The sequence below is a fragment of the Ursus arctos genome, chromosome X, assembly GCF_023065955.2.
Source record: "Ursus arctos isolate Adak ecotype North America chromosome X, UrsArc2.0, whole genome shotgun sequence".
Classification (NCBI taxonomy): Eukaryota; Metazoa; Chordata; class Mammalia; order Carnivora; family Ursidae; genus Ursus; species Ursus arctos.
Genome location: NC_079873.1, coordinates 57,686,145 through 57,703,123, shown reverse-complemented (window position 1 = coordinate 57,703,123; position 16,979 = coordinate 57,686,145). Strand labels below are relative to the sequence as shown.

At 46.0% G+C, this 16,979-nt stretch overlaps 1 protein-coding gene across 1 annotated transcript; it reads right to left on the bottom strand.

The window, feature by feature from the left end:
* Positions 1–872: 872 nt before the first annotated feature.
* On the bottom strand, positions 873–15,290 carry PIN4 (peptidylprolyl cis/trans isomerase, NIMA-interacting 4). Its single transcript, XM_026485814.4, has 4 exons — positions 15,161–15,290; positions 12,542–12,615; positions 1,646–1,765; positions 873–1,047 (listed from the first exon to the last, which is right to left on the bottom strand). Exons 1-4 carry the CDS (start codon positions 15,201–15,203, stop codon positions 889–891), a joined length of 396 nt encoding a protein of 131 aa, XP_026341599.1. The 5' UTR covers positions 15,204–15,290; the 3' UTR covers positions 873–888.
* Between the last annotated feature and the right edge of the window lie 1,689 nt (positions 15,291–16,979).

Sequence of the window (16,979 nt, the reverse complement as noted above, 5' to 3'; positions counted from 1 at the left end):
TCATAAATATGGCACTGTAAAATTTAAAAATGCAGATACACAGAATACTGGCTGCTTAGTCTAGTACAAACAACTGGCAGAAGAAGTGATTGTCTTTTTTCCTCCAAGAAAGTTTCATTTAAAAAGAAGAGTTCATAATGATTTCACTCATATGTGGAATTTAAGAAACACAGAGGAAGGGAAGGAAAAATAAGACAAAAACAGAGAAGGAGGCAAACCGTAAGAGACTCTTAACCATAGGAAACAAGCTGAGAATTGCTGGAGGGAGGCAGGTAGGGGTAACGGGGTAACTGGGTGGTGGGCATTAAGGAGGGCACGCGATGAAACGAGCACTGGGTGTCACAAGCAACTGATGAGTCAGTCACTAAATTCTACCCCTGAGACTAATAATACACTGTATGTTAACTAAATTGAACTTAAATAAAAAATTTAAAAAAAGAAGAGTTCATTAAAAAAAGAGGTCAGGGGCACCTGGGTGGCTCAGCCAGTTAAGCGTCTGCCTTCAGCTCAGGTCATGATCCCGGGGTCCTGGGATCAAGCCCATTGTCGGGCTCCCTGCTCAGGGGAAGCCTGCTTCTTCCTCTTGCCCCTGCTTGTGTGCTCTCTCAAATAAATAAAATCTTTAAAAAATAAATAAACAAAAGAGTAATGTTGACTGGGCATTATGTCGTGTATAGTATCTAAGACAATGGAGCTAATCACTGTCCCCGCAAATCCGACTGAGCCAGCCAGGCGCCCCTGCTTGACTTACCTGTGAGAACACCTGCTCCGGTGTATGCTAACCTCTCTCCACCTCATTTTGAGCCTACAAAGCCATGACGACAGAGTTTATAAAATACCTCTTAAATAAACAGAACGTATAAAACACATTCAGTCTTTCATACAATTTTATTTTCTCCCTTCAACCATAATAATATGATATCCAAATTTTGTCTTAACTGGAGGGTCTGTAAACACAGGCTTATCCAGCCCACTCACAGGCAAGGCAAATGCTGCTTCTTGAAACGGTCCCACCATGGAACCTCTGGTCATCCAACCCAAGTCGCCCTGAAAAACCCAAAAGATACGTGATGTCAGGTGGCCCTGAAGAGGAAACAGTTCTACGGTAGCTCAAGAATTTCCCAACACGAACGCTAGGTCCTGGGTTTATTCACCTGGACTGTAAAGCAGCGGGCTCACCAAGGACGAGTGAGCGGGAGAGATCCAACCCCGGACCGAACACATACGCACTCACAATGTTGCTGGGTGTCTGTCAGCTGTGCCAGTTTGGTGATGCCTAAGTTTTAGACACAGGTGACCTGTATGTAACTGTTCCCAAGTTGGACGTCTCTGCTTTTAAGATCTTTAAGCCAAGATATGGCTAAAATTAATGGCGGACCATAAATAATCCCTACTGCTGTGTGTCCTCCATGGGGGAAAGATCTTTTTAAGATTTGTTTATTTTAGAGAGAGAGCATGAGGGGGGAGGGGCAGAGGGAGAGGGAGAATCTCAAGCAGACTCTGCACTGAGCAGAGCCCGACGCGGGGCTCGATCCCAGGACCCCAAGATCATGACCTCAGCCAAAACCAAGAGTCAGACGCTTAACTGACTGCGCCACCCAAGCACCCATGGGAGAGATCATTTAACGTGACAACAGCACCATACCCCCTGCCTGGCTTTATCTTCACTATACTGTGTGGCCACTTCATTGAATCGCATTCCGGACTTTAACTTTTCCATGGCTTCCATGATTTTCCCATGTTTTTCACACAGAATGTGTCTGACCTGCAAGGAAAAAGTATGTTCACATAGTATCTGGGAGACCCAAACGATTCCCTTTCTCACAGTGCAGCACTCATGTCGGGATTACCCCCACCTGATGTGGAAAACACACATCAGGTTCATGGCAACAGAAAATCCTGGAAGTCTGCTCAGTTGGCCGCCAGCCACAAACCCATTTCCCACATCAAGATGTGATCTCGGAACTCTGACTGAGATGGCAAATGGGCACTGGGCTGGGGGAAGCTCCCACCTTTACCATTTACTTCAGTGGGAACAGGAAGAGGGACATAATGGTTGAAAGCTTGGGCCCTCGAGTCAAATCCCAGCTCTGTCGTGTGATCGTGTGATCGTAGGCATCTTCTTAAACCTCCAAGTGTTTCCCCATTTGTGCCCCGAGATAATAACAATGCCTAAGTGTTCTCATAGGGTTGTGAAGACAGAGATAACGCAGTTAGTACTCAATAAAGGTTAGCTGTTACTTCATCATAGTGAGGAAGATATTAAAAAACTCACCAGGAAATCCTTTTTACCGAAAGAAGCCCAATGTTATAAAGCCTATTCCCAATTCGGCACTGAAAAAGTATTGTATGTTGATTAAGAGTACTCAACCCCACAAAAGTGTTCAAGTCTGACCTATGTTTACATAAAGCCATGTTGTTTTTTAAAAAAACAAATCACTCTATCTTTAAAAATGATTTTGTCAAGGTAGCTAGCTGTTCTGCAGGATTCCCAATTTCTCAAACACAATCCACGGTTTCCTATTGTAAATGATACACTGGGATGGGGACTAAAGGTGTCTCCCTTATAAATGTAGAGACAAGCAAATCAAGGTTGGCCTCAGGGTTTGACTCCTAACACTAGAGGCAAGGGGATTCTAGGCCCACAGGAATAACTTGCTGAGTGGAGGAGTGACACAGGAGATAGGAACATAGCAAAATAAGAATTGGTCAAAAGGCAGGGCTCAGAGAGGCAAACATCTATAGCATGTGTCCAGCACTGTCCAGGGAAGACAGGGACAAACAGTCTGGACACTAGAGAGATACATGTTGTGAAACAAGGATGGTTTGTCAGACCTTGGCTTGGCCTAGCTACAACCGCTTCAAGAATGCCTCCCTCTTTATGGTTCCACACTCGCAAAGCACCTTTCTGGTTGGTTCAATTACTGGCAACTGAATGACACCATTTATGATCACAGAGAGGGGGTCCCGCCCAACACTTCGCAAGTGAATACACAAGTACTCTGGTCTGGACAGCCTGGCAGGTTAGACATACGAGGCTATAGTCGCCGCGGGCTCTGCAATGTGACTGGCCAACCGGCAACTGTGGAGGACGCCAGCTTAGAGAGAGCCAGCCCTAGACAGGGTTTGGGAGATCAGCGTGGAGGCAGGAAGCTGACACTATGCAACGTGAGGAGATGACCCAGGGAGGCTACAGAGAAGGAGAAGAGGAGAAACGCAGGCTAAAGATATCCTTGGAGAATATGGACTTTTAAGCCGTAAGCCAACAAAGATGATCAATGAGCAGAGCACAAAGGAAAGGCCAGATGGGTAGGAGAGAAAGGCGTGGTAACAGACACCAAGGCAAAAGACAGTTTATTTCTTTTTTTTAAGATTTTATTTATTTATTTATTTGAGAGAGCGAGAGAGCACAAGCAGGGGGAGGAGCAGAGGGAGAAGCACGCTCCCTGCCGAGCAGTGAGCCCGACGCAGGGCTCGATCCCAGGACCCCGGGATCCTGACCTGAGCCAAGGCAGACGCTTAACCTGCTGAGCCACCCGGGTGCCCCACAAAGACAGTTTCAAGAAGGAAATAGTCAACAGGCTTAAATGCTGCAGAGTGATCGGGAAGAAGTAAATCAATTTAGCACTGAGTGATCGATGACTTTAGCAAAAGCCGTTTCCGAAGAGCAGAAAGTGCAGAAGCCAGACAGTGGCGGGCAGACAAAAGAAGTGATGCGAGGCGGGAAGGGGGGTACTCCCCCGGCTGAGTCAGAAAAGGAGAACGAGCTCTTATCAGAAGAAAAAGGTCACAGACTCGTATCTATTTTAAAGGTCCCCAGGCATAATCTCAGAATGAAGGGAAAGATGCAGTAAAGAGCAAAAGGCTGAAGACAGCAACAAAAGAGCGCGGAGCTAATGAAGGAGCCAGGCGTGGCATTCAGAGCACTGCCTAAAAAACTCATTGGCCTTTGAGGACGAAAGCTGAGAAGACAGAGGAGGGAGGTGAGGGTGAAGAGAACTTTGTTGGGAGGGGGCTGGAAAGCCACTGAGTTCTTGACGACAGGTCTGGTTTCCATTTTCGTGTGAAAATTTAACAATATTTACAAGTTAGTATTTGCAAGGTACCGTGTGAAGCACTTCCCATGAGCTCTCGCGTGAACTCCTCACACCAATCCCGTAAGACTAGATCAGTTTCTCAACCCCGGCAGCACATGAGAATCATCCTCAGCACTGCTAAAAAATCCATCAAGGTCCACACCTCACCCCCTGGAGATTCTGAGGCAGCTGGCCTGGGGTGGGACCCCAGGGAATCGGTAGTTTTAGAAGCTGTCTGGGGGAATCCGCCATACACCAGGGCTGAGAACCACTGCACGGAGTTATCTGCCGGCTGACTGGAGGAGGGGAGTGCGCAGTTGAAGGTGAGTGGCAAAGGACTGCGGCGCAGTACAGAGGGCCTAGCTAATGTGAGAGACCAGGAATTAGTGGTCCCAATTCCTGAGGCCGTGTGACTTTGCAGCAGGGCCCAGCAACTCTGGGTTTAAATGCAAAGGAAGACCACCACCGGACTGATCCTGAGTTATAGTTTGGCAGGAGGATGCAGCAGATGGCCAAAAGGAGAAAGAGTCGGGGCTCCCAGATCCAGTGCTCAAGCTCGCTGATCTAATTTCCAGCTTACAGGACATACGGGGCTTGGACAGCAGACACGAAGCCTGGGAGAAGGTGGGGAGAACAGGTGGGCTCGAGGGCTTGAGGTCTACGTGCAGAGAAGAACAGAACAAGATTGGGGGAGGCAGGAAGTGAAGGGGAAGGAGGGAAGCTATGGTCGGCAGGTGTATTTCAGTATCTGGACAGCTCCAGAGACACAGGGCAGGGTGTGGGCCAAGAGTGGGGTTGAAAGCAGAAGGGCAGAGGTCGGAAAAAGATGGCGGAGGAGTACGGGACCTTTATTCAGCCGGTCCCCTGAGTCGAGCTGGATAGGTACCAGACCATCCTGAACACCCACGAAATCAGCCTGAGACGCAGGAAGATACATCTGGATCTCTACAAACGAACATCTCCAGCGCTGAGTATTGAGGTACGAAGCGGGGAGCCGTGAATCTGCACAAGATAACGGAAGATAAACGGAAGGGGGAGGGAGCCTCTGCGCTCGGGCGCCGGGAAGCAGTAGCCACCTGCACTGGGGAGCGGGCTGACTCACTGACCGGCACCCACGAGAGAGCAGACTGAGACCGTGAGCCCGGCAAGGCGCGTGCGACCAGACTGAAAACCGAGTTCCGGAGCGAGCGCGAACCACACAGGACAGAGACGTGCCGGCCCTGGAAACAAGGGCTGGGAGAGCGGCTGTAGGGTGCACATTCCGGGACGCTGCAGGGTTTTTAGCAGCACCAACAGAAACAGAGTTAAAGTGGCCAAGAGAGCTCAGTGGAGAGCGGACTGCGATCTCTCTGTTCTGAGACAGAGGCTAGGCCACTGCTGCTCTGACTCTCAGAAGAGGCACAGCAAACCGCCAGAGAAAGCCTCCAGAGAACAAAAGCCCAGAAATACCAGCTCACATTGTGCCCATCCCCCTCCCCCCTTGCAGGGGACAGGGCGACTCTACCCAAACAGCGTTGCCTGAGTATCGGCACGGCAGGCCCCTCTCCCAGAAGGCAGGCTGAAAAATCAAGAAGCCCACATCCCTAAGGTCCCTATAAAACAAGTGCACACTGCCTGGGTCCTGGTCAATAATTTGGGCTCTGGGCATCCCCGCAACCTCTCCTCATCAGAATGATGAGGAGAAGAAATCCCCCCCCAGCAAAGAAAAGATAATGAGTCTGTGGCCTCTGCCACAGAACCGATGGATATAGATATAACCAAATTGTCAGAAATGGAGTTCACAGTAACAATGGTCAAGATGATGTGTAGACTTGAAAAAAATATTAACGAAAATATTAACGAGAATATAGAATTTCTAAGGGCGGAAATGAGAGCAAACCTGGCAGAAATTTAAAATGCTGTGAATCAAATACAGTCTAAACTAGACACTCTGACGGCCAGGGTAAATGAGGCAGAAGAATGAATTAGTGAATTGGAGGATGCGATGGTAGAAGAGAAAGTAAAAATGGAAACTTGGCTCAAAAAAATCCAATCTCAAGAATGTAGATTACGGGAGATTACTGACTCAATGAAACGTTCCAATGTCAGAATCATCGGCATCCCCAAGAAGGTGGAGAAAAACAGAGGTCTAGAAGAGATATTTGAACAAATTGTAGCTGAGAACGTCCCTAATCTGGCAAAAGAAACAAGCATTCATGTCCAGGAGGCAGAGAGGACCTCTCCCAAGGTCAATGAGAACAGACCTACACCACCTCACAGCATAGCGCAATTCGCAAATCTTAGATCCAAGGATAAAATCTTGAAAGCGGCCAGGGGGAAGAGAACCCTCACCTACAGAGGGAGGAACATCAGAATAACGTCAGACCTGTCTAGAGAGACCTGGCAAGCCAGGAAAAGCTGGCAAGGCATATTCAGAGCACTAAGTGAGAAGAACATGCAGCCAAGGATCCTTTATCCAGCAAGGCTGTCATTCAGAATGGATGGAGAGACAAGGAGCTTCCAAGACCGGCAGAAACTGAAAGAATTTGTGACCACCAAGCCGGCCCTACAAGAAATATTAAGGGGGGTTCTATAAAAGTAAAAAGACCCCAAGAGTGAATCAGAACAGAAATTTACAATCTATAGAAATAGACTTCACAGGCAACAAGACAGCATTAAAATCATATCTCTCAATAATCAGTCTCTATGTGAATGGCCTAAATGCCCCCATAAACGCCACAGGGTTGCAGATTGGATAAAAAGACATGACGCATCCATTTGCTGTCTACAAGAGACTCACCTTGAACCTAAAGATACATTCAGACTGAAAGTGAAGGGATGAAAAACCATTTTTCATGCCAATGGACCTCAAAAGAAAGCTGGGGTAGCAATTCTCGTATCAGACAGATTAGATTTTAAGCTTAAGACTGTAGTTAGAGACACAGAGGGGCACTATATTATTCTTAAAGGATGTATCCAACAAGTGGATATGACAATTATAAATATCTATGCCCCCAACAGGGGAGCAGCTAGATACACAAGCCAACTCTTAACCAGAATAAAGAGACATATAGAAAAAAATACGTTAATAGTAGGGGACCTCAACACTCCACTCTCAGCAATAGACAGATCACCTAAGCAGAAAATCAACAAAGAAACAAGAGCTTTGAATGCCATACTAGACGAGTTGGACCTCATAGACATATACAGAACACTACACCCCAGAACAACAGAATACTCATTCTTTTTGAATGCATATGGAACCTTCTCCAGAATAGACCATATACTGGGTCACAAAACAGGTCTCAACCGATACCAAAAGACTGAGATTATTCCCTGCACATTCTCACACCACAATGCTTTGAAACTGGAACTCAATCACAAGGAAAAATTTGGAAGAAACTGAAACACTTGGAAACTAAGAACCATCCTGCTTAAGAAAGTTTGGGTAAACGACGGAATTAAAAATGAGATTAAGCAATTTTTGGAAACCAATGAGAATGAAAACACATCAGTCCAAAACCTATGGGACACTGCAAAGGCGGTCCTAAGGGGGAAATACATAGCCATCCAAGCCTCACTCAAAAGAATAGAAAAATCTAAAGTGCAGTTTTTATATTCTCACCTCAAGAAGCTGGAACAGGAACAGAACAGGCCTAACCCACACACGAGAAGGCAGGTGATCAAGATTAGAGCAGAGATCAATGAATTAGAAACCAGGAGCACAGTAGAGCAGATCAACAGAACTAGAAGCTGGTTCTTTGAAAGAATAAATAAGATCGATAAGCCACTGGCCAGACTTATTCAAAAGAATAGAGAAAGGACCCAAAGTAATAAAATTAGGAATGAAAGGGGAGAGATCACAACCAAAACCAATGAAATAGGAAGGATCATTAGAAACTTTCATCAACAGCTTTATGCCAATCAATTAAACAACCTGGAAGAAATGGATGCCTTCCTGGAAACCTATAAACTACCAAGACTGAAACAGGAAGAAATTGATTATTTAAACAGACCGATTAATTATGAAGAGATTGAAGCAATGATCAAAAACCTCCCCAAAAACAAGAGTCCAGGGCCTGACCGATTCCCAGGGGAATTCTACCAAACATTCAAAGAAGAAATAATACCTATTCTCCTGCAGCTGTTTCAAAAAGTAGAAACAGAAGGAAAACTAAAACTCATTCTATGAGGCCAGTATTACCTTGATCCTCAAGGCAGGCAAAGACCCCATCGAAAAGGAGAATTACAGACCGATATCCTTGATGAATATGGACGCCAAAATTCTCAACAAGATCCTAGCTAATAGGACCCAACAGTACATTAAAAGGATTATCCACCACGACCAAGTGGGATTCATCCCTGGGATGCAAGGTTGGTTCAACATTTGCAAATCCATCAGTGTCATAGATCATATCAACAAGAAAAGAGTCAAGAACCATATGATCCTCTCAATCGAGGCAGAAATAGCATTTGACAAAATACACCATACTTTTCTGATTAAAACCCTTCAGAGTGTAGGGATAGAGGGTACGTTCCTCAATTTCATAAAAACCACCTATGAAAAGCCTGCAGCAAATATCATTCTCAATGAGGAAAAGCTGGAAGCCTTTCCCTTAAGATCAGGAACACGACAAGGATGCCCACTCTCGCCATTATTATTCAACATAGTACTAGAAGTCCTTGCAACAGCAATCAGACAACAAAAAGGGATAAAATGTATTCAAATCAGCAAGGAAGAAGTCAGACTGTCTCTCTTCGCAGATGACATGATACTCTACATGGAAAACCCAAAAGAATCCACCCCCAAACTACTAGAACTTACAGAGCAATTCAGTAACGTGGCAGATACAAAATCAATGCTCAGAAATCAGCTGCATTTCTATACACGAATAATGAGACTGAAGAAAGAGAAATTAGGGAATCCATCCCATTTACAATAGCAGCAAAAATCATACGATATCTCAGAATTAACTTAACCAGAGAGGTAAAGAATCTATATTCTAGAAACTACAGATCACTCTTGAAAGACACTGAAGAAGACACAAAAAGATGGAAAAACATTCCATGCTCATGGATCGGAAGAATAAACATAGTAAAATGTCCATGCTACCCAGAGCAATCTACACTTTCAATGCTATCCCGATCAAAATACCAATGACATTTTTCAAAGAGCTGGAACAAACAGCCCTTAAATTTGTGTGGAACCAGAAAAGGCCCCGAATCGCCAAGGAATTGTTGAAAAGGAAAAACAAAGCTGGGGGCATCACAATGCCGGATTTCGAGCTGTACTACAAAGCTGTGATCACAAAGACAGAATGGTACTGGCACAAAAACAGACACATAGACCATGGAACAGAATAGAGAACCCAGAAATGGACCCTTGGCTCTTTGGGCAACTAATCTTTGATAAAGCAGGAAAAAAACATCCGGTGGAAAAAAGACAGTCTCTTCAATAAATGGTGCTGGGAAAATTGGACAGCTACATGCAAAAGAATGAAACTTGACCACTCTCTCACACCATACACAAAGATAAACTCCAAATGGATGAAAGACCTCGATGTGAGAAAGGAATCCATCAAATTCATAGAGGAGAACACAGGCTGCAACCTCTTTGACATCGGCCACAGCAACTTTTTTCATGACACATCTCCAAAGGCAAGAGAAACAAAAGAAAAAATGAACTTGTGGGACTTCATCAAGATAAAAAGCTTCTGCACAGCCAAGGAAACAGTCAAAAAAACTAAGAGGCAGCCCACGGAATGGGAGAAGATATTTGCAAATGACACTACAGATAAAAGACTAGTACCCAAGATCTACAAAGAACTTCTCAAACTCAATACGCGAGAAACAAATAAACAAATCATAAAATGGGCAGAAGATATGAACAGACACTTTTCCAATGAAGACATACAAATGGCTAACAGACACATGAAAAAATGTTCAAAATCATTAGCCATCAGGGAAATTCAAATCTAAACCACCTTAGGATACCACCTTACGCCAGTCAGAATGGCAAAAATTGACAAGGCAGGAAACAACAAATGTTGGAGAGGATGCGGAGAAAGGGGATCCCTCATACACTGTTGGTGGGAATGCAAGTTGGTACAGCCACTTTGGAAAACAGTGTGGAGGTCCCTTCAAAAGTTAAAAATAGAGCTACCCTAAGATCCAGCAATTGCACTACTGGGTATTTACCCCAAAGATACAGATGTAGTGAGGAGAAGGGCCATATGCACCCCAATATTCATAGCAGCATTGTCCACAATAGCTGAATTGTGGAAGGAGCCGAGATGCCCTTCAACAGACGAATGGATAAAGATGATGTGGTCTATCTGAGGGCTTTAGAGGGGATGGGGGTGGGGGACTAGGATAGGCTGGTGATGGGTATTAAGGAGGGCACATATTGCATGGAGCACTGGGTGTTATACGCAACTAATGAATCATGGAACACTGCATCAAAAACTAAGGATGTACTGTATGGGGACTAACATAGCATAATAAAAAATTATTAAAAAAAAAAACAGAAAGAAGAAGGGCAGGATGTGGAAGGAGCATAGCCCCTGAAAGGCCAGAGGGTTCCAGGGTCCTCTCCCTGCTGGGACCTTTACAAACACTGGAAACAATCCAGACGCCCTCTGTTAAGTGAACAGTTAGACATTATATGTCATTATCCGTTCCATGGAACGCTACTCAGCCAAATAAAGGAACAGACTTCTGGTTCATGCAACAACTTGAATGAGATCTCCAGAGAATTATGCTGACAGTGGAAAAAGCCAGAAGGTTATATACTGCATCATTCTGTTCATGTAACATTCTTGAAATTATAAAATTACAGAAATGGAGAACAGAGTAGTCGCTGCCCAGGGTTAAGGACGGAGGGAAGGTAGGGGAGGGTCGTGGGCATGGCTATAAAAAGGCAACAAGAGGGATCCTCGGGGTGATGGAAACGTTCTTTATCTTTACCGTATCGGTGTCAATCTCCTGGTTGTGCTATTGTTCTGGAGTCTGATGTAGGATGTTACCACTGGGGAAATAGGGTAAAAGGTAACGTGTGTGTGTGTGTGTGTGTGTGTGTGTGTGTGTGTGTTTACAACTCAGTGTGAGTCTAAAATTGTCTCAAAAGAAAAAGCTTAACAAGAGAATTTAGCTCTAATCAACTTTCCTATCTGATTACAGGGCACTTCTTTCTACCTACCTCAGGCAAAGCCACACTGAACTTCTCTTTTTTTCCAGAAAGGGCAAGTGTCTCTTTAAATTCATAGGCGGTGGAGCAGTCTCTTAGGATGGGTGCTTGTAAAAGTGAGCACATGAGGTGAAAACTGCATGTGGCCACAATTACCCTACTACATCCCTTCTGAAGATGCCCTACTGGAGACCAACACGTCAGCCCTCATTAAACCCAACAGGGCTTGTCTCGCCAGCCCGAGGCAACAATGACCACTTCCTCAGCGGAACACCGGATGCAGTCCTTGGTTGGTTTTTAGGGACCATGCTTCATGAAAACGGATCTTTGGATGCCAGAATCCCATTCCACATAATTGGATGCTCATCTGAGAACAGAGGTCAACTATGGAAAAGCAGATTCCTGTCTCCCATCTCACTCTTCCTCTGGTTCATGGAGCAGGCGAGTGGGTAGAACAGCTCACACTATATTCTCTCTCTCTTTCTGGCTGCATGTGTGTGCCTGGATTTACAGGATGCAGCTGCGCTACCGCACTGATTATGCAGCAGGGAATGTAGTCCTTTACCTAACTGCTCCAACTGCAGTGCGAGAAGAGAAACCATTGCTCACCTCCTGTTTTTTAAAATACCCAGAACTTCGTACACCGCTTGGCGCAGGGCAGATGTCACTAAATCCTTATGGAATGAATAAATCAAAGTACGGGATCCCATACCCTGACTGAAACATGGAAACTGCCTTGTTACGTAGCACGAAGCAGTACGGGTCTGTCCGCAGACTGTATTTTCCCAGGGCAGACACTCCTCCGGGACGAGGTCAAGTACTTCAAGTAATTATTTGTGATTGTCCCCCACCCGTTTTCGTGGTCAGTGCCCTGGCCTGTAGCTTACCAGTGGGGGAGCTATTGGAGGAGACCTGTGCCTTTGCCTGTTTCTCTAAGCCCTTGGTTTTATAAAACATCATTTCCTTCTGAGAAAGAGGTCATTCACTTACTTATTTTCTTCATACTTTGTATTGTTTCTTGAAATGTATGAAGTGTACATTTCAAGAAACAATAAGTATGAAGAAATTCGGGATGATTGAATGAGTGTTTGAGAAAACACTTAAAAGGAATTACCTTTCATACATGAGACTGGTCCCTATCTTCCGATTTTATGTTATCTTGATTTTACATCAGTATTAGGCTAGCCTCTTAGAATGAGTTCAGCATACTGTCTTTTCCTTTCCTGGGTACCAACATAACACATGTATGTATGTCATTTACATTTAACATGAAAAAAAAAAAAAAGAACGAGTGACTCACCTTTACTGCACTGCCACCACCTTTGGGACCCTGAGCCTTCTTGTCAGAACTGTCACTCCCAGAGGCTGCTCCCCCTTTAGAGAAGAGATCACAGGTACAAGTTTAAAATGCATGTTGATACTTACACAATGGGAGCGGATACTTCTGTCACAGCACCACGCTTCAAAAGGGCCCTCTGCCAGACACCTTACTACATGAGGCTAAATTCATCTGTGACTCACCTCTCTTAAAACAAGAAATTTGTGCCTGACATAAATCCTTGGTGGAAAAGGGACAGACAAATGAGTGTGCTGATGGATGAACGAGAGGGCCAAAAGCCTGGTCCAGATTCTCTGGACCCAATTTGAAAACCTGCCGTCTAAGAGCAAATCCCTGGGCTCTGGTAAGATGTCTAATTCTAATAAGCACTGCGACTATGTTTGAGTACTCACAATTCCAGTACGTCAAATTTCCAAGAGTATGTTTTAAATAAAGATCAACTTTCCCACCATCCATATTTGGCTGAAGAATACATTCATGTCCAAATTTCTGAAGGCTCCAACATTGCCTATTGATACCTTTCTAAGAAATGCTATTGATACTCAGATTAACAACCACTGGTGGCATCTTACATTTTCCTATGATGTCACTTTGGCACTGTGTCAACTTCCGTGTTCACGGCAGCATACTTACTCTTAGGAGCTGATGTTCGTAAGACCTATTGCTGGATTAAATGTCCAGTTCAATAAACATTTCCTAAATAACTACTGAGTTCAAGACGCTGGAGATACAAAGATGAACAAGCCATGGTACCTTGCTTCACGGAGCTCGTAGTCTACCAGGGAAGACAGACATGTAAACAGATAATTTCAGAATGACCTATGATCTATGGACAGAAGGCTGTGGAAGCACAGAGGGCCATTTTAGCCACTCACGGAAGGTTTCCTGGATGAGCAGAAGCTGACCAAATTAGGAAAGGACAAGGATGAGGAGACACTGCAGGGTGGTGGAACAGTGTGGTATGTGTTGAAAACTACGGATGAAGCCAAATCTGAGGTGGGAGCGTTGTGAGATAAGCCCAGGGGAGGGAGCTGAGAGTTGGGGCATGAGAGCCTCTGAATCCCACTGAGAAACCTGCAATTTATCCTAGAAAAGGGAGCCGCTGAAAAGTTTTAATCAAGAGACTCCATGTTACCTGTCTGAGTATCTCCAATGCCTAGCACAGTACCTGGCACACAACAGTTGTTCAATACAGGTCCAACTCAACTGAAAACCCAAAACACTGACCACCAAACGCCTAAGAAAATGTTACTGCCAAAGGAGCTTTATTACACCAAACTCTTAAGTGGGTTTGCTGTACGTTCACTCTCAAATGATGATGCCTTCCAGTCATCCCATCCTCTCCCCCACTGGACGCTGCCATCTGACTGCCACCTCACTCCCTTTGACTGAGGACTCTGGCAGCAGTTTCAGGATTTCTTTCCACCCTGACTCTCGCCATCATCTTGGATGACCTCACCACCTATGCTGAGGAACCATCCAACAACCTAACTTCACACTTCCAGACCTCCCTCCCGAACGCCCGTGTCTTCTACACCAAGCCACCTGCTCCGGAGGACACACGATGGAACCATGCCACTGAGAACTAACGGTTCAGTCTCCGGCTACAACTTCATGTTCTTCCAGCCTTCTCATGCCTCACTCCCACAACACTGGCTCTTTGGCTTCACAGGAACCGCTCCCCACTTCTGTACCTTTCTCCTGCTATGTTCTCCTAGACAGTGTAATTTCTGGACCCCATGCTTGATCATTTGTGTTCCCACTGGCGCCCTTAATTACCTTGTTTTGCCATTCTATTATTGTCCAACAAACCCTCAACCCTGGCTCAAGGCTCCACCTAGCTCTTTCCAATCCTATATCGTGCCAGTTGCAAGTTACCAGGTAAATCACGACTGTGTAGACTGTGCCCTCTACAAATTCATGGACTTCCAACCTTAGGCTCTCAGCCTTGAGAGCCGATCCTTTTATTAGTGTTTTGTTCCCTTTCCCATCACCCCCAATGGCCACTCCAAACCTTTACCACTCTCAAGACCCCCACTCAGTCCCTGACCCTCAGTTTTAACAATTACCCTTCCCTTCCACTTTAATAAGAAACTGAGGCCATTAATCATACCCCACAAACCCCACCCTCCACTCCGGCCCCAATTTTTACAACCACACCCATCCTCGTCTCTTTCCCTATGACCTCAAGCATAACGCGTCCCTTCTCCTATTCCAAGGCCAACTTCTCCACCTCTGCCCTGGACCCCATTTTCTCAAATCTCACTCCTGTGGACCCTTACCTCCCTAACTCTACTGGATCCTTCACGTCAGCCTCGCTCTTAAGTTTTCCCCATTCTGAAGAAACAAACAGAACTTTCTTTTCATCCTTTGTGCTCTCCTATCTACCATCTAATTTCCATGCTTTTGTCAATTAAGGCTTTCCAGAGAAGTCGGCACTGTCTCCAACTTCTCATTTCCCGGTCCATCCTCTACTCACGGGCCACCCGCTGCCCCCGTCCCGGACCCCGGTCGCCGGTCTGCTCCCTCCCCTCGCTCCTCACCCGACCCCATTCTCTCTGGTTGCTCTGGTCGCTCTACCTTTCCCCCCTTTCCCGGAACCACTCTTTCCCTTGGGCGGCATCCTCGAAACTTGCGGCAGAACCTTCAGCGGCTTCGTTTGCCGCACAAAGCCCCTTCAGGCCCCGCGGGCATGTCCGGGACACATGCCTGAAAACGGCATCGAAACTGACCGTTTTTGCTGCGGCACTGGAAGCAGGCATATTCTGGGGCAGACCCGGTCCTTGGGCCCTCGGACCAATGGAGCTGGAGATGGCTGACCAATAAGAAGTTTGAGTCGGCTAGGGGGCGGAGCCAAAGGGAGAGCAGGGACGGGAAACCCCGCCTTTGCGTTTTTTTGTTTCTTCTGTCGCACGCCTTTCTTTGCGCCAGCTCCCATGCTCCCCCACTTCCCGGCCCGGCTCCTCCACGCGTGCGTAGTGGATGGCGAGGGCCTCCGCAGTCCCTTGGCGCCGGCTCCAGCCAATCCCGCGGGGCCGCCAGACAAAGGGAAAGGAGGGAGAGCCGTGGTGGCGGCTCCCTCCTCCTGCTCCCTCCTACGCTCAGGGCTGCCCTCTCTTGCGGTTTTTCACTTTTAAATTTTATTCTGCGTTTGTAGCCGATTGGATTTAAAAGGTAGTTTTATTTTTTAAAAAAGGCTGTTACCCCTCTGCCTCTTGCAGAACTCTTGTCATGGAGAAAAATCGGAAGCAGGCTAAATGCCCCTCCGTAGGATATTGCTTAAATAAATAATGTCTCAACCACACAAAAGGATGTGCGCCATTTAAGATGACGAGTGTAAAGCTGTCTGTAGAGACACAGGAAAGGGCCTCAAGGAAGGTTAGAGACCAAGCTATAGAATGTGATACTTTTCTTTTTTTTTTTTAGAAAAAGTGTGCTTATAAAAGACAGGAAGGCTATCAAGCAAAATGTGACCGGTGGTGCTAATACAGGTTGTGTATGTTTCTGTGTATTTTTCAAATGTCTATAATGGTGCAGCATAAATTAGTACTTAAAAGCATGGATTCTGGAGCCGGACTGCCTCACCTCCAATCCCTGCCCCACCATCTGGCTACTAACTCTGTGACCTTGAGGACGTTGCCTCATCCCTCTCTGGCTCAGTTTCATCATCTGTAAAATGGAGTTGCTGATAATAGTACCTACTTATAGGGTGTTAAGAGAATTAAACAAGTTCATATTTGTAAAGCACATAAACCAATGACTAACTCATAGAATGTTAGCTGAAGATGAATGAGTTTTGAATTTGTGTCCCCCACACTTTCTTCCCTTACCTGTAACCCTTCTTTTCTCAATTTGGATAAGGCCGGGGCTTTCTCTTTGCTCCAAAAGATGGTTGTCCCTTGGCATCTTAAGCTACCCTGCTGGTAGTTTGCCACTACCGGCCAGAATATGCAGGTTCAGAGTTCAGTTTTTGGATACAGCCTTGGGGACTTGGGATGCTTCATGCCCAGACCAAAGGATCAGGTATTTTTGAGACTGTGCCCACCCCCAACTCGTACATAACAAGCAGCCCCCTCACGTTGTACCTCAAATGTATTGCGGCACAACACATCTCAGGGCACTCCTCGTTTCCCACTGGGAGCGATCAACTGTGGGAAACGCATCCAGTGCTGAGGGGATCATTGGTCCCCCGCTTCTGAGGTGGATCCTGCCCATGTACTGACTTTCCAAGTCCAGCTGGGAGATGGGGGTTGGGGTTCGACAGTGACAGTGTGGCCTCATGTTCATCAGCTTATCCACAGCCAGGAGGCCCGGAAGGCCCCTTTACTTCTGGTTTTTCGTAGTAACAGCCTTTCCTGTGACCACTGGATAAGGCATGAGGGGGCCGAATGAAGCAGAG